Below are 20,400 nucleotides of genomic sequence, written 5' to 3'. Positions count from 1 at the left end.
CAGAACTTGCATTCCCTAGTCGGAACTGCAGCTGCCCCATATTGGGCCTCTGGCACTTTTGAGGTAGCCCCACCTAGAGGCTTTTTAGGCCACGAGTTTCTGTCCTTAACACGCTTGACACTTGCAGCGCTAGTACCATCTAAGTCTGTGCCGAGGGCTTTCCCCTGCACCGTTGCATTTTCTGCCGCCTTGCAGATATTGATAGACGTTTCCAATGTTAAATTCCTCTCCCTCAGCAGGAGTTTCTGTGTCTCGCGGTCATGTATGCCAAGCACAATACGGTCCCGGAGAATTGAATCGACAGAGTCAGCATGATAGTTACAGGTATTGATTTTATTCCGTATGTCAGATAGGAATGACTCGAATGTTTCATCCCCCGTTTGCATCCGTTGGTTGAATAGGAAACGTTCATAGGTTTCATTCACTTCGCCAATAGCATAAATGTTGAATTTCGTAAGAATTTCTGCCACAGTCCGCTCATTATCCGGGGTATCGAACTTGAATCCATTGTGGATACGAAGACCATCGTCCCCGATCGTGTGTAGTAGCAGGGCATCACGATAGGGCCTGTCCTGAGCAGCCAAGTTTGTAATTATGGCATAATTTGTCCATTTCTGCCTAAAAATTCTCCAGTTCTCTGCGATGCTAGATACATCTTTAAAATCAGGAGGGTTTGGGGGCCTTATCCCCTGGACAGGACGTGCCATTTCAAAGTTCTAGTTACAAACGTCGTTCGAGGGGCAGTGTACACCCGAGTGTACAGTATCGTACAGAGTCAATGTACACGCTACACAGTACAGTCACACACGTGTAGTTTACCGGCAGGATTTCCGAGACCGGTTTCAACCCAGATTACTTTAGATTAACGCAATAATTATACAGTCTATCATTTCTCGGGAAGCTTGAGTCTTTTCACCTCGCTGCCACCATGTTGCGGAGCCGACTTCTGGTCCTCCACAATGAGTAATTGTGCATTTATCTGGACGAAAACAGGAAGAACTCTATAAGTTTTATTGACCTCAAAACACAACCTCCAGGCTCGCCGTGCGGCCAGCCGAAGACACAACACGCAACAGCAGCAATTTAGGTTGCTCATTTGCATTTAGACTGAGTTTTGAATTCATCATGATGAATGTCACATCTGTCGATTGACGAGGACTGAAATATTAGTAAGTCGGGAAGCCATGTTGGGCATATCATAACTAACTTTTATTATAACACATAGGTGGCAGCACTCGGTCTCACTCAACAGTTCCGTGGACATGACATCCCTCCTTTTGTTTATGATTAAAACTTAATCCTTTACTCACTGACTTATTGTCTGAAAGTCCAACTGTTAACCTTAACACTTTACTCTTTCAAACACCAAATTTTGCTTACCACTGGCTTTAAAATATAAACCAAACTTCAACTTTTAACTTCAAATTTATGGAACAAATAAATGGAGTGTCTACAGTTTGAACTCCCGAACTCTCACTATTGCTATCCATCACTTATTGAATCTAGAATGTTCACTTTAAAACAAATCACACTAGAAAATCACTGTCCTGTGAAAGTCAACTATCTTCAACTCCTATGAAATCACTGTCACCGAACACAACATGAGAAAGTCCAGTAAACATATAGGCCCAAATTCATAAAGGGTGTTTAAGGGTTAGACATGTACAACTTCTCTCTAATCAGTTTCAGGGCCTATTCATATTCTGTGAAGATTCACATCAGGGCCAGAATCTGTCTATTCAGTAGTTAAACGCTGTTTTAAGCTAAACACCCTTTATGAATTTGGCCCACTATGTCTATGACACACAAACCCCCACAATCAAATCAAACATGCCTGCCCAGCATGGAAGAAAATGATTCAAAACAGCGATCCGCCTACATCTTGCATCATTTTCACAACCCCCAAAGTGTCTCTGATTATGACAGTAAGATCTTCCCCTACAGATGAATCAAGACAACGTTCCGCCTGCACCTTGTCTCATCTGCATTCACACTCATAGGTTCAAATTAACCCATAACAAAGTCCTGAAACTTAGACGGCAATTTACGTTCCCGAGTTGGACGTGATTCGAATGATGGCGTTTCCATCTGATTATTGTCGTCCTCATGATTGTTCTTATCGAGTGTTATCGGATTTTCAACGATTTCCGGAATTTCCAATTCGACGTCAGTTTCGAACGATGGAGTTTCAACGTCTTGTGTGTTGTTCTCCGGAGGCGAATAGTATCGTTTAATGTGTGAGGTGTTACGATCATATCTGGCTCCCTGTGGCGATTCCACAGTAACTCTACTGTCCGATTTGTCAATAACCTGGTAAGGTTGTGGGTAAAATGGCGTATCCAATTTACCTTGTCGTTCTCGTCTCAGCAATACTGAGTCGCCTAATTGAATATCTGATTCGCGTGCATTCCTGCGGTCATCGGCGTATAGCTTGGACTTTCCTTTTTGTTCTGAGTCCCGATCGCGAACATCCTGGTCGTCACCAATGCCTGGTCTAACTTCCGGAATTTTAGTGCGCATTTTCCGACCAAATAATAGTTCAGCAGGGCTCTTCCCAGTGGAAGGATGAGTTTTAGCCCTGTAGCTCGCGACATACTTCAACACTTCAAGTTTCCAGTCCCCTCCTTCAGCTTGAGCTAATTTCATGCGCTTTACAAGAGACGCATTCTGACGCTCAACCTCACCATTTGCCTGAGGCCATTTAGGAGTGACTAGATGATGTCTAATACCACACTCTGCCATGTATTCCTTGAATGCATCTGATATGAACTGCGGTCCATTATCGCTAAACAAAGTCATTGGCAATCCGTGACGCGCAAATATGTTTCTCATTACCCTGATAGTTTTCTCAGCGGTAGTAGTCTTCATGACCTCAAGTTCATAGTACCGACTATAATAATCGACCACAACCAGCACCATGTCCCCTTGGGGTAACGGCCCCAAAAAGTCTACTGCTCTGTCCTCCCATGGTTCACTTGGGAGTTGAGTGCTCCGAATTGGTTCTGGCGGATTTGGCCTACCAGTGATCTGGCAACCATGACACGATTTACAAAGTTTTTCAGCGTCACGTTCCATTCCTGGCCACCAAACCTTGGTTCTGAGTGTTTGCTTCGTGCCTACTACACCCAGATGTCCTTCATGAGCGAGATTGAGAACTCGTTGTCTCAGCTTTTGCGGAATGACTATACGTGTACCCCGCAACACCAACTTTCCAATCTTACACAGCTCACTGGATATAACCCTATACAACTTTGGATTGCATTCATCAAAGTTCCCAGTATCAATGCACTCCCTAACCATAGACAGTTCCTTGTCTTCCTTCGATGCCTGCTCAATGTCTCGGGTTGTCACTGCTTTTGGCGTTGCAGCGATCACGACAAATCTGATGTAATCCTCAATTTCATCATGGACTGTCTCCTTAGCGGGAATGTCCTTCTCAGGAATCAACCTTGACAGTGTATCTGCATAGTTCTTCACCCCTGGAATGTGCACAACTCGATACCGATACGGCTGAAGCCTGAGTACTTGGCTTGGAACGCGGACCATAAATGAATTCTAACGGCTTATGATCCGTCAGCAGATCGAATTCAATCCCGTATACATATGGGTGGAATTTCTCGCACGCCCATACTAATCCTAACGCTTCCTTTTCACTTTGGGAATAACGACGTTCTATTGAAGACAGGCTGCGACTCGCATAACTAACGACTCTGGTCACACCGTTTTGCTCCTGAAGCAACATTGCACCCAAACCTACTGGTCCTGCATCAGCCATTACACTAGTTTTAGCATCCACATCGAAGTAAGCTAGCGTTTCAGCATTTCCAATGATCTCTTTCAACTTTTCAAATGATTTAGTCTCTTCCTTTCCGAACACAAATCGTTGGTCTTTCCGAGTCAACCTGCGGAGAGGGTCAGCAACAGATGCCAATTTGGGAATGAATCGAGCACAGAACGTAACTAGCCCTAAGAAGCTCCTGACTTCGCTCGCGTTTTCAGGTCTCGCGTTTGATATCGCAGCAACTTTATCGCTGGTAATGTCAATTCCCTTGTCAGACAACTGTGTACCAAAGAAATCAAGTTCATTCACACCAAATAAACATTTGTCCCAGTTCAGTGTGGCACCACTTTTCACCAACGCACTCAAACATTGGCGCAACCTTTCATCATGCTCTTCATCAAGACCGTGCACAATGATATCATCTGATATATTCTCAACTCCGGGTAATCCCTGAATTATCTTATGAATTTCGTGCTGATAAAGTTCACTAGCCGCATTAACACCAAACGGCAAACGTTTGTAACGATAGAGCCCACAATTGCTCACCGCGAAGGTCATGGCTTTGCGCGATTCAACATGGAGTTCCAATTGGTGATACCCCCAACGAAGATCGAGTTTCGAAAACGTGTTGCTTTTCGACATACCCTGTAGAATTTCATCCATAGTAGGGATCGGGTGTCTCTCACGCACGATTGCCTCATTTACCCTGCGCATGTCCATGCATAGGCGTACATCACCACTTGACTTTGGTACAACTACAATGGGACTCACCCATGGGGTAGGTTCTTCAACAGGTTCGATAACATCCTGCTCAATCAGCTCACGGATTTTGCTTTCGACCCGTTTCCTAAGCCCAAATGGTGTCCTCCTGACAGGCTGCGCTACAGGTCTAACCTCAGGATTGAGTTCAAGTTCAATCTGCCTGCCTTTAATTTTACCAAGTCCATCAAATAATCCCTTACTGCGAAATTCCTGGACAATCTCATCAATCTTGGATCGATCACCGACAACAGCATTCACCTCTGGTCCGACTCGAAGTACTCCCAATGCTGTAGCTGTATCACTGGACAGCAGTGATAAGCCAGCACCTTTGATTACAAGCACCTCAGTTTGGATACATTTACTTTTATGCTTGATCTCACAGGTAAATCTCCCCTTCACCAGCAACGGTTTGGCAGATGCATACGTGTACACCTTACGGCCCGGTGTAACCTCAGCCTGACAGTTTATCTTGGCCTTTTTCAACACTTTCCACGTTTTCTCACCAATGATATTCACTGTGGCCCCAGAATTTACAAGCATTGACAATTTCACACCGCCGACATCAAAGTCCAATGTGTTTGACTTAAACTTACTGTTTGTAACATTTATACAGTCATCGTTGTACTGCAGCTTGCAATTTACCACAAACGCAAAGTCATCACCAGAATCAGATTCAACTGCGATATTATTGACCTTGGCCTTTGACGACCTACACACTTTGGCAAAATGGTCATTGCCCCCACATTTCGAACACTTTTGCCCTTTTGCTGGACAACTAGGGTCCTTGCCAAAATGTCCCGTGTTTCCGCACCTATAGCATGCCCCACGTCGTGCACCATCAGTTTCCTTTTTCGAATCAGAGTCATACTTTTTCTTCTGAAACTTCCTGCGACCAGCTTTATTACCGAACTCCTTCTTTTTATCATGTTTATGGCTAACGAAATTAGCAGACGCACCCGCAGAGTCCGATTTCAACGACAACGCCGCCATCTGTGAATTAACAGACTCCTGCACCCTTGCGATTTCCAGCTCACGATTCAAAGTCAGGTCAGTTTGCTCCAGCAATTTTCTTTTCAATTTTGCTGAACGACACTTTTCAATCACCTGATCTCTTATATCTATGTCTTGATTAGCAAAGTTACACAGTGCAGCCTGATTTTTCAGCTTCGACTCAAATTGATCTACCGTTTGCTCATCCTTTTGTGTAATTCCACGAAAAACATGTCGTTCGAATGGTTCATTGACCTTTGGCAGAAAATGTGCGTCCAGCGTACGTACCGCTTTTCCGTACACATCCGCAGTATCTTCTACGGCACGACCTGCCGCATCCACAGCTGGTATAGGCCCTGGATCAACTAGTGACTCGAACAGTTCTTGTACTTCAACACCAGCACAGTGTAGAAGCAGTGCACGCTTTTGTGCCGGATTGATAACAGCTTTTGCATCGCAAAAAATCTCGAAAGATTTCTTCCACTTCCGCCATTTTGGCGCAAGACTCGCGGTCGAACCGCCGGCTTCAAACCTTGCCACAGCCGCTAATTCAACATGAACAGCCGCCATACCTGATTTAACAGTTGCTTACTTTACTCGTCGCAATACCTGATTTAACAGTTGCTTATTTTACTCGTCGCCATTGTCACATCTGTCGATTGACGAGGACTGAAATATTAGTAAGTCGGGAAGCCATGTTGGGCCACAGGAAGTTGTACCTAGGGGGGCCGGAGGCCCCCTGGGGCTTGGGGGGCCGAAGGCCCCTCTTAAGGGCCGAAGGCCCGAAGGATGGCAACACTTTTAATGTCATGTTGAAAATGCACTACCGTATACGAAGCAGATTTTCGCAAAACTCGACCTCACAAAAACACCCAATTTCGGACACAAGATCAAACTTTCTCGCACATAAATCATACTCTACACGATCTATGAACACAGAGCATTAGTATGCCACACTGCTTTTGTAAAAAATCTTTCCTCTTCGCTCCGAAATTGGAGCATTTATCAGAAAATCGAGGCGCGACCTGCAGCTTTCAAAAAGTCAAGTTGTAATAGTGGGGAAGACCTTATTCGTCTATAAATAAAATGAATGTGATTGGCTGTTGCTTGAAAGACGAAATCCCCGTGTGATTCCCTCGACACGTGATCGGCACGTGTGGATAAAACTTTGATGCGTAAAACATGTTTATAAGTGAGATTTACCAGCCACATGCGTCCGATATCACGTCCATTGTAAATACTAAGGATAACACTACTTGTAGCACCGCGTGGCAATATCCCGCAATATCTAAATTTCCCGCAATATTGAACTTCAGGAACAAACTCGTATCCAGGTTATAATTTGTCAGACAATCAAATACTAGTGTGTGGTGAGATGAATACCTGGAGTCGAGATAACCCGTTTAAAATTGATATCCAATTATTTTCTTTCGCTGGCTCATGTGACTGAATGACGTCACGATGTATTAATAGAATAAGGTCTTCCCCACGATTACAACTTGACTTTTTGAAAGTTGCAGGTCGCGCCTCGATTTTCTGATAAAAGCTCCAATTTCGGAGCGAAGAGGAAAGATTTTTTACAAAATCAGTGTGGCATACTAATGCTCTGTGTTCATAGATCGTGTAGAGTATGATTTATGTGCGAGAAAGTTTGATCTTGTGTCCTAAATGGGGTGTTTTTGTGAGGTCGTGTTTTGCGAAAATCTGCTTCGTATACGGTAGTGCATTTTCAACATGACATAAAAAGTGTTGCCATCCTTCGGGCCTTTGGCCCTTAAGGGGGCCTTCGGCCCCCCAAGCCCCAGGGGGCCTCCGGCCCCCTAGGTACAACTTCCTGTGGTTGGGCATATCATAACTAACTTTTATTATAACACATAGGTGGCAGCACTCGGTCTCACTCAACCGTTCCGTGGACATGACAATGAACTACTCGATTTGTTTCAGATCTTTCAATAAAATTGTCCCAGTAGGTGCCTCGATCAATAAATGCAAAGCTGGGCATGAACATGATTTCCTTTTGATATAAAAGTTTTTCATTCATTATATTTACTAAATGTCTCTCTCATCTGTCTATTACCTTACATGGAGCTACATGTATTCTGCCACATTGCTGTGGTTTTCACTTCAGCTTGCTGGAAGGCCCAGATCGAGGAAGTAACCATTTTGATGCTATGATATAAAACCGTATCTCTGACTTACTAATTGTGTGTTCAGAATATTGTCGTCTAGGTAATCTTGAAGTTAAATAACATTTTCAAAAAGCATTATTTTCTGATACAGTTTCTTGGGTACACACCAGTTATTACATTTAATTTGAAATTCGAAATTCGGTTTTTTTGATGCAACCTAGTATTGTGAAATGAATTACTAAGTGTGTAACTAGTATGTAATCTGCTATTAAAAGTAGTAGTGATAGGAGTTTGTGTGGTGAAATCCACTATTCATCATTCATAAGCTGGGCTTCTGTCTTTAATTTGCCAAAATGGTGTAGGAAATATTAATCCAAAAATGGGAAAATATGGGAATGATATAGGAATTTTTGTGCATGTTTGGATCGAAATTGCAACCTATCATCATGACCATCTATCATTTTTTTCAATGATTTCCCATCTGGCTCTCTGTAGTGTAATTCTCACATTGAGCTGGACTAATATCATTTATGACAAATCCTATCACTTCTAGTTTTCATAGCAAACATCCTTTTGAAAGTAAATGTCTTCAGATCTACCTCTTCAAGAGAATTTGATTTTTTACATCTTGTATGTTTTCAACTACATCCATGTAAATGTATGAGTAAACATCTGTCAAAAAGTGAATTAAAATGGTCAGTTGTATATGATGATTGTTTCCTTCCTTATTTCAGTTTAACTTAATTGCAGTTTGTACATACTCTGATAGTAAAGTTGACTATATTTCTCAAAATTCTCTGACCATAATAGGTTTCCGTCAGAGTGTTGACCATCCCTCAGACCATGCACGGTTTTCACCAGAGTGTTAACCAAGCCTCAGACCATGCTGGGTTTCCCATAGATATTTCACCAACCCTCAGTCACCCATGCTGGCTTTCTACCAGTGTTCAACAACCCTCAAGCAATGCAGGATGTACTGAGGTATATGTGGGTCCGTAGACCGCAAGAAAGGAAGAAAACGGACGATGATGTGTCAACTCAATTCCAAACTCAGCAACAACAGTTTATCATAATAAGGATAGACGGCGCCACCGAACAGTGGCGGTAATTACAAATGTGAATACACCACAAATCCCCCTTTGTTGAAATCTGAAACTGTACACAGTTTTAGAACAGGAGATTTGAAATTACTGTAACTCAAAATGATTTAATCTACACGTACTAAACTATACTGGGTATGCGTTGTAATTGTTTAGTAACATCAATAAAGAAAATACCAATGAACTTGAATTTTATAAAGTTTTCAGTTTCTAACCGTTGTCAATCAAATTCAGATTTAACAAGACACAATCGGCCTTTCTGGCGGCTTTGACACTCTAACTGACCTTCTGAGGGGAGCCTCAGACACATGTTTACTCTGAATCACTTTCTGACCAGGAGTAGGATCAACATGTGGAACAACACTCACGTCTGGAGATACAACAATGTTGTCATTTACATTTACACCTGGATTCACAACTTGATTTGGTAAAACACTCAACTGATCCTCGCTAATGTCTGGTAAAACATCATGTTGTGATACCTGCATCTTCGTACTGTCATCAAGACCTTTACAACTCAAACCACTAAGGTCAATTAGTTGATCTAAATGCCTTTTCCAAATTCTGTCTTCAACCTGTACATGATAAGTAACTGGACCTAACTTTGAGGTGATTACACCTTGTACCCAAGTTTTGTCACTCCTCTATAGTCTCTCACTAGCACAGAGCCACCGACTTGCAAAGCTTTGGTTTTATCCGGAAATGGAGAGGTTTTCCTCCTCAGTCTATCGGCCAAATCAGGCTTCATAATGTCTAATCTAGTTCTAATTCTACGTCCGATAAACAACTCCGAAGGTGACACTTTGGTCATAGTGTGTGGCACTGACCTATAAGACATGAGAAATCTACAGAGCTTTTGATGTATAGTGCCAGGTTCACCTTAACCCTTTTCATTGAATCCTTAAAAGTCCTAACAAATCTTTCAGCAGTACCATTAGAAGATGGATGATAAGGAGCTACCAATACATGGCGAATACCATTCTGTCTCAAGAATTCTTCAAATTCTCTGGAAGTATACTGACTACCATTATCACTGACCAACTCTTCTGGTAATCCATAACTACTGAACAAATCTCTGAGGATTTCAATGGTCTTCTCACTAGTAATACTCTTCATCGGTTTAACTTCTGGCCACTTTGATCTGGCATCAACCACTATCAAGAAGTAACTACCCAGAAGTATTAAGGTAGCAGGAAGGGTTGGGCGTTTGTGGTTTCTGAGTCTGAGGGGGTTGGTGTCTGTTGACTGTGCTTTAAGAGAGACTAGGCATGGCGCCAGTCTCTCTTAAAGCACAGTCAACAGGCATTTGGTCTCAGTATTTGGGTTTTGATTGCCATGACTGTACCCCTGTAAAAGTCAGAGGAGGAGAAGTTTGGAATGATGAAAGCATTAAAGAAGAAGAAATGTTATTATTGAGGAAAGCAAAATTTATTATGAGACTAGAAGGCAAGGAGGATACCGCGGTGACGTCACATCACGTGATCCCGACCCATATTACTGATCGCTATGGCCAATCAGATTCAGTCTACTGACAGCAGCAGCACTGAACACATCTCTACGTCTCACTGTCTGGTGCACTCCTGTACACAAAAACACCAATAGACATGAAATATTGCAATACCGAGTATGGATTCTTCCTGTGTAAAATAAAATTTACAGAGCAGATTAACTTCCACGAATAAAAAAGACGTTTGGCGTGGCCAAAGTGCGGAAATAATGTCTCCGCTAAAATACACTACGAAATACACTAGGCAATGCACTACGCAATATACAGTAGAGATGCAGTTGAGTTTGTTATTGTTTTGACTTAGAAGCCCGCCCATATCATAATATATTCATGTATTCATGACGTATGAACTCATTTCTGTCCCATACAACTCTAAGAACAGTCAATTTCTCCTTAAATCATCACCGAAATCGCGATATCCGCAGGAAGATTTCGTTCTAGTGTCCGAAAATGCATGATCTTACAGGGGCGCTAACTCGACAAATAGAGGGGATCTATGGGGATCTATGCGAGTTTTAGGTCCTACAGGTCTCGAACTTGTAAAATTTGTAAACATGCCTCCAAATCCCATTATGATAATGAAGAGATTGCCCCATATCTGGGAGACTGTTTTAAACCATCGCTAATTTTGGAAGATCGGTGCCCGGCTATTTGGTTTAAAAAACCCTATTTTTCCCCATTAAAACAGCACTTTTCATTATTCAAATGATAGCTTATTGTCTGAAGACTTATTTCATAGCAGAAAAGTACTAATAACTCTGATTTGATGCGAAAAATCTAACTTTTTTGATGACTTGATTTTCCCTTGGCCGTGGATCGAGTTTGTTTACAATATGCAGCGCCATCTTGGAAAAGCCGTGACGTCACCGCGGTATCCTCCTTGACTAGAAGGCAGTGTCCTGACTTGATTATTTTGAAAATGGCGGTCTGAACACATTAAAAGGTGGAACATGGCATTTTATCGACTTTGAAGTGTTCCGCAGTTAAAGGGAGACTATAGGCAGCAGCTAGGTAGGCAAGATAAAGTCATACAAATTTGCCAATAGGGGTCAGTCATATCTCTAGGCATGGCGCCAGTCTCTCTTAAAGCAGAGTCAACAGGCATTCGGTCTTAGTATTTGGGTAAGTACAGAATCAAGGCAGCTCAGAGAGCAATGATTGAACGATGCTGTGGACAAGTCCAAGGATACTGCATCAGTCACGACCAACTTCTCATCAGAAAGCGTCACCACCAGCATATTCAATGTTTAGTTCCAACCTGTACCAGTCCAATGCACGCCTGTCATGGTCAGCAGTGGTCAGCTTAGCGCGATATGGAACATTCTTCCGAAACTCAAGCGAGGGAAGTCTGCTCATTAGCCTATCTCGCGCACTGCTCCTTCTTGTCAAACATCGTAGTGAAATCGTGGTACAGTGGGGCGTCCTCGAGGATTGCAGCTGGTCGGACAGACGTGAGGTGGAATGTGGGCGGCTGCACTTCTTCGTTGATGTGCGATGGCAGATAGCACAGTTGTTGCGTTGCGTGACAGCTGAAAGTGAATGTGATATCATAGAACTGAGGCGTTTGCAATGAGACTATAGGTGAAGTAGAAGCAAGGAGTGAAATGGGCCATCTTCCAGTGACTAATATACAGAGTAAGGGCACTGGGTGTTGTTAGATTCAGCATTGAATGTATTCCTCGTACAAGCGTGAATAGTGTGGACATACAGTGAGAGGTGAGAGACCCCTTCTTGTAACTTTATCTTGGATATTATATTAGTATTGAACTTCTAGCCATGGAATATGAAGAAATTGAAGTTGTAGGCGTGGAATATGAAAAGTGATCCAACGATGAAAGACATTATTCCATGAGGCTATGCCGTGATCGCAAAGGACGCGACGTGATTGGTTCACATGCTAATGAGGTATGATAATGATAATTACCTCTATAATGCTACTTGGATAGCGACTGTGTCGTTGACTGGAACAGTGGTCAATGTCAATGTGTGCCTGTAATGTCAATGAAGTATGATGAGGTGATGACGATAGTGCAATTATTAAATATTGGCAAGAGATCATACTGCAACATAGGTCTTGTTTTTGACAGATGACTGTGCGACATTCCCATTGGGTCTTGTTAGAGTCAGCGCTGCATGTATTCCTTGTACAAGCTTGAATAGTTGTGACGGACTTTGAGGGGTGAGAGACCCCTATCGGCTACTTCGTCTAACTTTATCTTGCCTACCTAGCTGCTAGCAATAGTGCCCCTTTATCAAGACTGAAACCCACTGTGCGGGGCTAAGAAATTACCTTTATAATCCTAGTTGGATAACCACTGTGTAGATGATTTGAAGAGTGCTCTGTGGATGTGTGCCTGTAATGTCAATGAAAGTATGATGAGGTGATGACGATAGTGGAATGACGAAATATTGGAAAGAGATCTATTCCTAGAAGAACATATGTCCTGTTGTGACTAGGTGGCGCATTTTAGAATCAGCAGTGAGCACTGTGTGTAACATGGTGGAGGCAGCGGAGATAATAACTGTGTCGAAAGTATTGTTATAGGGCCTTCCCTAGGCCCATGGGGTTAAATTTACAATCCACGATTGAAAAGACGTAGTTTGATCGCATTCAACTATTCCATTGAACAGTTGTGTTCCTTTAGTCAACCGATGACCTTTTGTTGGGCCATGATCGGGGATTGTAAACTGTAAATGTATTATGGACTGGGAGACGGGGGAAACACAAGTGAAACTGAAATAGACCAAAACAAGTGATTTTGGGGCTTTGGTTTAGACGCATGCCCCATGCGCCATGCGGGATTATACGGTTCATGTGAACTTGTTGACATCCACATGATCTAGTGCTGTTATTGGTCATGGACATGGTACATGGTAGGCCTAATCATCATGGCTATATGTTTCAGGAAAAGCTCGGAGTAAAATGAACTGCCGATGAATAATGATGTTGTTCATGTTTACCATGTTTACTAGCACATAGCCATAGGGTATGCACTGGCCAGTGCACTTTCTGCACGTCGTCATGGTCATGTACGTGATACCTTGCATATTTTGTTTTTTGAATGCGCATGCTTTTTGGGCAAAATCACTTGTACCAACACTAATGAATAATGTCTTCTTATCCCTATGACTCCATACACAGTGAGGGCATTGTCCCATTCCCATCAAATGGTAACTTATTGTACCGTATTAGGGTGGAAGTTGGGGAGCAGATACCTACCGTTGCACGCCTGTCATAATCAGTAGTGATGAGCTTAGCGCGATATGGAACATTCTTCAGAAACTCAAGCGAGGGAAGTCTGCTCATTAGCATATCTCGCGCACTGCTCTTTCTTGTCAAACATCGTAGTGAAATCGTAATGGAAAACGTCTGGCTTTGCGCCAGACGTTGAGACTAATAAGTGAAGAACTAATAGGTAAAGAACTTCTACTTGCGCGAGACTGCTCTGATAAAATTGTCATTGCAGAGACTACGGTGACGTACACATATATTTTTTACAATCAAAAATGCCCTCAAAAGACGACATGGAATGATTATTTTATTGATATTTCCTGCTATATACCTTCCAATTATCACTTTATACAAATAGATCGGCGTTAGGTCGCATGCTTTTCTTTCCTGGTGACACTATAAAGCAAAATAGTTGCAACCCCGTAAATGCGCTATAAGTCCAATAATAAGTGACGGTGACCCGTTATAAATGTTTCGCCAGCTTCGCTTTTTTGCCGCTACGCGGCGCGTTGGGCCCTTGCGTCTAGGAAAGGACCTGCAAAATCTATGTGTACCCTTTGGTAAGGTCTGGAAGGCCATATCTGTTCGTCTAACCCTGGCCACCAGCAATGAACTCTTGCTAAAGCTTTCATCCTAACAATACCTGTATGCATGTCATGAATAGAATCTAAAACATCATCCTGGTACCTCTTGGGAACAACTACTCTGGTACCCCAAAGTATACAACCTTCTTCAATCGTCAACTCGTTCCTACGTCTAAAATAAGGCAATAACTCTGGTTCTAGGCCTGAATCGTCTGAAGGCCAACCATTCATAATGAAATGTTTAACCCTGGACAACTCTTTGTCTCTCTCTGAGGCTGGTTTGATCTTATTCGGACCAATTGGCATGCTACAGAGCTTAGCAACATTTACCATGCTAGCTTCCTCCGTCCAAGCTATAGGTTCACTTTCTTGGTATGTATGCTCAGAATCTAAAGGTAACATTGAAAGACAGTCTGCATTTGCATTTTCTTTGGAACTTCTATACCTTATATCATACTGGTAAGCTGACAGTTGAACAGCCCAACGTTGTACTCTTGCTGCAGCCATTACCGGAATACCACGCTTAGGCCCAAAAATCAAAGTAAGCGGCCTGGCATCAATAAACAAGGTAAACTTTCTACCATACAAATACTTGTGAAATCTTTGAACTCCAAAAATCACACCTAGCCCTTCACGTTCAATTTGTGGGTAATTACGTTCGGCCTTGGGGAGTGAACGAGAAGCATACGCAATGGGCTGGTCGTCATGAGAAATTATCGCGCCTAGCCCGTACGGTGAAGCATCAACCGCTAGAGTTATCTCCCTGTTTGGGTTAAAATGTACAAGCAACTTAGTGGAAGCTAAGGCAGACTTCAAATTTTCAAATGCTTCATTACACTGGTTTGACCATTCAAACTTTACACCTTTGCCTAACAGCTCATTGAGTGGGGCTACTAATGTTGACATATTTGGTATAAACCTCCGGTAATAATTCACCATGCCTAGAAAACTACGCAGCTCAGACACATTTTCTGGTTGCCTAGCATTTACAATTGCTTCAACCTTCTTGGCTTTTGGATGAAGACCAAGACCATCAACTTGTACACCTATGTACTCAACAGAACGTTGCCCAAATACACATTTAGGTCTATTCAACTTTGCGCCTCTGTCTAACAAGCGCTGCAGAGTTTGCTCAACATAAGGCACATGACTGGTCTCATCACTTGAAATTATGAGATCATCAAACCAGTTAATTACATTGTCAAGTCCCTGGAGAACTTTATCCATGGCCTGAGCAAATATTGCTGGAGCAGAAGCGACTCCATATGGTAATCTCGTATACTGGAAAAGTCCTAGATGGGTATTTATCGTACAGAGTTCACGTGAGGCTTCGTCAAGAACAATCTGGTTGTACGCGCCAGATAAGTCAACTTTCGTAAACAGCTGACCGCCATTCAGTTTGTTGAAAAGATCCTCCGGAGTTTGGTATGGATATTCAGGAACCTCAAGCACCTGGTTGGGAGTAAGTTTATAGTCTCCGCACAATCTCACCGATCCATCCGGTTTCTCTACTGGAACGACCGGTGTAGCCCAGTGAGAAAACTCAACGCTTTTCAACACACCTAAATCAACCAATCTGTGGATTTCCATGCCAACTTTATCGCGTGTTGCATAAGCGACAGGCCTCAGTTTGAAAAACTTCCCTCTTTCAGCTTGAGAGTGGCAGTAATGTCCTTTAAAGTCCCCAGTTTACCATCGAAAAGTTCCTTGTATTTATTCAGATCCAGAGAGCGCACCTGGAAAATTCTGTTCCAGTCTAACTTGAATGCCTTCAGCCAGTTCCGACCCAATAACAATGGTCCTGACCCTTTTACCACGCACAGTCTCAACTCTGCAGTTTGAGACCCGTATTTAACCGTAACAGGAATGTCACCCAGAACCGGAATTGACTCCTTGGTGTATGTATACAACACAGTATCGGAAGGTTCGACCGGAATTGAACGGAATGACTTGTTATACATGTCCTCGGAAATCAACGAAACACTTGCACCAGTGTCAATTTCCATGCAGCAGTCAACGTCATTGATTAAGCAAGTCACTTCATAGCGTTTTCGCATTTCAGGAACAGCTTTATGATTGAAAATTGGGAGATGGTCAGAATCTGCATCCGAATCAACTGGGGAGTCTTCCTCCACGTAACGCACCGTAACCTTGGTTTTCTTGTCCTTTTTCGCCGAATATTTCTGCCTAGGTTTCGAATCGGTAGTCTGTGGAGAAGATGACTTGCTTTTGCACACCTTCTGAAGATGACCCATTTTGTGACAAGAGTTACACTCGGTATTGATGTGTTTGCATTTGTTCGCTTTATGAAATTTGCTACCACAACGGTAACAAACCATACCCGTAGGTTGTGACTTATGACTAGACTGACTCGACTTTGGCCTTGCACCATCAGAAATGCTATTAACAGTTTGTGACGGTTTATTGATCTTCTTAATGTTCTTTTCTGCAGCCTCGAAAGACGTTGCCATTTCAACAACTTTATCGAAAGTCAAATCCTTCACCGACAAAAATTTCTTCTGCAACTGAGAACTAGCCAGTCCAACATTAATCTGATCTCGTAAGTGCTCTGTCAGATTGTCACCGAAAGCACACGTTGAACTCAAGCGTTTGAGTTCAGCAATATAAGCTGAAACTGACTCAGCGTCTTCTTGACTCCGCTTCATGAACTTGAAACGTTCAACTATAGTCAATGGTTTTGGTTTGTAATGTCCTTGGAGCAGGGTGATACATTGTTCCAGCGCTTTTGTCCCCGGTTGGTCCGGAGAACAAAGAGACTTTAGCAGGCCGTACGGTTTCGGACCAATAATTGACAAAAATTACACCACCTTCTTGTCATTTGTCACATTATTTGCCTCCAAGTACAGTTTTACACGCTCAACGTATGTATCAATGTCTTCTGATTCCTCGTAGGGCCCGATTGTCCCGATGGTTGCCGTCGCCATCATACGTAATCAATGGGCGAAATCTACTACAGACTTAGTACACGATGCACAGCAGATTGTACACGACCACGTGAACTATGGCATGCACTGCACTGGCGGGAATGAAACCCGGCCGGCACTTCAACTTGAATTTTCCTCCCTATCGCTGGAGATGCAGCGGGTTGTGCTAGTTTCAACAGTTCTTTATGCTTTTATGCATAAGAAAATCCGATCCTCGTCGCCATTTGAGGTATATGTGGGTCCGTAGACCGCAAGAAAGGAAGAAAACGGACGATGATGTGTCAACTCAATTCCTAACTCAGCAACAACAGTTTATTATAATAAGGATAGACGGCGCCACCGAACAGTGGCGGTAATTACAAATGTAAATACACCACATGTACACAAACAATTTCTATGTAGAGGATTTTTTTTGATCTTGCTATTAAATGCGTCCAGGACTTTAGAAGGGTACATAGGGCATTTGTTCCATCAGGAAGACTTGTTTTTTTCTCATTTTCCCCCGACATTATCCAAACTAGGAAACTTTTACAGAGGTATAAAACGAAGACCCATAGTGGTAAAAAAGGAAGACCCTGGGGAAAAATTAATGAAGGCATTGAGTTATTACATTCTAAAAAAGACGTGTAGTTTCGTGGATGAGGGAATTCACAACCTCGATTACCCAGGAGTCATTGCGCACTTATTTGGTCACTTGCACTACCGCTGGTATCATGTTGTGCTAAAACATAATTATTTGATTGGTCAACGAATAACGTTTGACATGCAAATAAGATGTAAATAATATTTTGACACTTGGCATACTCATGGTATATTGAATCGGCAAAAAGGGCGACTTATCAGTCTACATAACCATTTTACCCTGATGCGATCACAAATCAATTGGTGGCATAATAGATCTTCATGGACACGGATAATATGTTGAAATCAAAAATAATTGCCCTCATGCCGGCACTCCGAGGAAAATAGAACCAAAGAAGCACGTGTTACAATACCCAATCGCGCGAGCACTGTAAAAAAGAAATTTCGAAATCCCTTTTTATAATTTTTTTTTTATACTTAAGTATGCTTCTTTATCAGTATACATCTTGAGATAATTGGTCAGTTTTACCATTGTTTGATCGGCTACAAACGATTTTTGGTCATTTTGAAACAGTGGTGACACATAGTGCCCAGGTCATAGGTCGAGCGAAATGATTGGATATGACGTACACGAGTATCCAGGGTCTAGTGCTGCAGCCATTTTGAATGCTAATCAAGTAGACCCCGGATGTAGAGGTAAGTCCAATTGTAGTGGTACCGAAGAAATCTGGAGGAATAAGGATATGCGTGGAAATGAGAGAAGCCAACAAAGCAATCCAGCGTAAAAGACACTTGATGCCCACTCTAGACGATTTAGTCAACGATTTAAATGGTGCCACAGTGTTTAGCACCCTGGACCTTGGGAGTGCTTATCACCAATTGGAACTAGCCCCTGAGAGCAGATACATCACAATGTTTTCAACTCACCTTGGTTTGAAACGGTATAAGAGACTTCTTTGGCATAAACGCAGCTTCGGAAATTTTCCAGAACGCAATAGTTGAAATTTTGCATGGTCTACCCGGCTGCAAGAATATATCAGATGACATCATCATATTTGGTAAGGATCGCAAGGCGCATGACAAGAACCTGAAAGCCGTACTGAAGAGACTTAAAGAACACGGTGTAGTCCTGAATTTACCGAAGTGTCACTTCTACAAATCCCAAGTCAAGTTCCATGGTCACATTTTTAGCTCAAAAGGAATCCCAGCTGACCCCAAGAAGATACAGACGATCGTAGATGCTCCAGCCCCGCAAGATGCCAGTGGAGTCAAGTCTCTCTTAGGACTGGTGCAGTACCTCTCACGATTTATACCAGGCTATTCTCATATCACAGCTCCCCTTCGTGAACTGACAAGAGAAGACACCAAATGGGAATGGACTGAAGAACACGACAAAGCCCTGAACGACTTGAAGAAAGCACTTACAGGAGCCAAGGTTATGTCATACTACAATCCAGATCTTGACGTTGAAGTAACCGTAGACGCCAGCCCCAAAGGTTTAGGAGCGATACTGCCACAACGAGGAAAAGTCATCATGGTAGTAAAATCCTCACAGATGTAGAGATACTCACAGACAGAACACGAGATGTTAGCGGTAGTATGGTCCCTGGAGCACTTCCATCTCTATTTGTGTGGTTCCAGGTCATTCAAGATCTTTACAGACCATAAGCCTTTGATTGGTACCTTCAACAACCGTAAACCAGCCTCAGCAAGAATCGAGCGATGGAGATTTCGACTTATGCCGTATAATTGCACTCAAGAGTATCGCCCTGGTAAAGATGACAAGAATCCAGCCGATTTTATGAGCCGACATCCTGTAGCCAGCCCAGATGATCCAGACCACACCGATGCTACAATCTCGACTTCGGGAAATCGGCTATAATCATAATATAGTCGGCTGTCGGCACGGGTAGCGGGCCAAAAAAATCAATGGACATTTCTTGCCATGCTGACTTCGGGATAGGCGTCATTTTCAGTGGCTCCGGCTTTTCGGCTCCACGGCTGCTAGCGGCTTGGCAGGGTAAACATTGCCGGGCTTCATCTTCGACCCTGGACCCTGTAATCGCAGTGACCTCAACGATCTAGATCTAAAAAATGCTTGACATTGTCAACCGCTCACAGACCGTAGGGTACACTTCTAGTGTGAGCTGTCAGATATCAGTATGCATGGTATGCCAAAGGTTCGGACAAAAAAAGTCAAAGCACGATTCATCCACTGGTCTCCGTGCTGTATCGGTAAGGCCTGCATTTCAAAACATGGTAATGCAAAGATAAATTGACCAAACTATTTGTATATTCAAAAAAGTGATCAACGCAAACATGTCTCTGGACGCTTTCAATTAGGAACCTGCACAACAAAACCTGCCAATAGGGGGCCCTGCAGGCAAGTGGACCATGGTTGTAATGAGAAAGCCATTTGCCGGGTCAATGATTATTGAATATTTCATCCCTTAATTACTCTACATGGGGAAATAGCACCAAAAATGTTGTTTTATTGGTCTTGAATTCTATTTTGATGAGTTTTAGGGAGAAAATGTAATGGAAAATGCACTGGAAGTGTACCTTTTAGTACTGGTGCTGCTATCTGGATTTTTTGTTCTGCAGTTTCCTTATGTAAGTGCTTGCAGAGAATGCCTCGCTTTCGAGTTGTGCACTGGGGTAATGGATATGTTCAGAAGAAGATCCAAATGCACATCACCGCTTCAATTCAGTCTTGTTCGGGAATGTATAAGTCAGCTATAACTCTTTTTTTAAATAACCCAATGTCATTAATCCCGATAAATTTCTT

General features: G+C 42.7%; 1 protein-coding gene across 1 annotated transcript; it reads right to left on the bottom strand.

Moving 5' to 3' along the window:
* Positions 1–2,007: 2,007 nt before the first annotated feature.
* On the bottom strand, positions 2,008–6,103 carry LOC135491583 (uncharacterized protein K02A2.6-like). Its single transcript, XM_064777556.1, has 2 exons — positions 3,721–6,103; positions 2,008–3,479 (listed from the first exon to the last, which is right to left on the bottom strand). Exons 1-2 carry the CDS (start codon positions 6,101–6,103, stop codon positions 2,008–2,010), a joined length of 3,855 nt encoding a protein of 1,284 aa, XP_064633626.1.
* Between the last annotated feature and the right edge of the window lie 14,297 nt (positions 6,104–20,400).

This window comes from Lineus longissimus, chromosome 7, assembly GCF_910592395.1.
Source record: "Lineus longissimus chromosome 7, tnLinLong1.2, whole genome shotgun sequence".
Taxonomy (NCBI): domain Eukaryota; kingdom Metazoa; phylum Nemertea; class Pilidiophora; order Heteronemertea; family Lineidae; genus Lineus; species Lineus longissimus.
The sequence above is the reverse complement of the archived record's forward strand: the minus strand, read 5'-3'. Positions and strand labels throughout refer to the sequence as shown.

Coding starts and splice junctions, on each gene's coding strand:
- LOC135491583 (XM_064777556.1), bottom strand. CDS start 6,103: ATGGCGGCTGTTCATGTTGAATTAGCGGCTGTGGCAAGGTTTGAAGCC. Junction 3,480..3,720: donor GTTGCTTCAGGAGCAAAACG/GTGTGACCAGAG, acceptor TGCACATTCCAG/GGGTGAAGAACTATGCAGAT.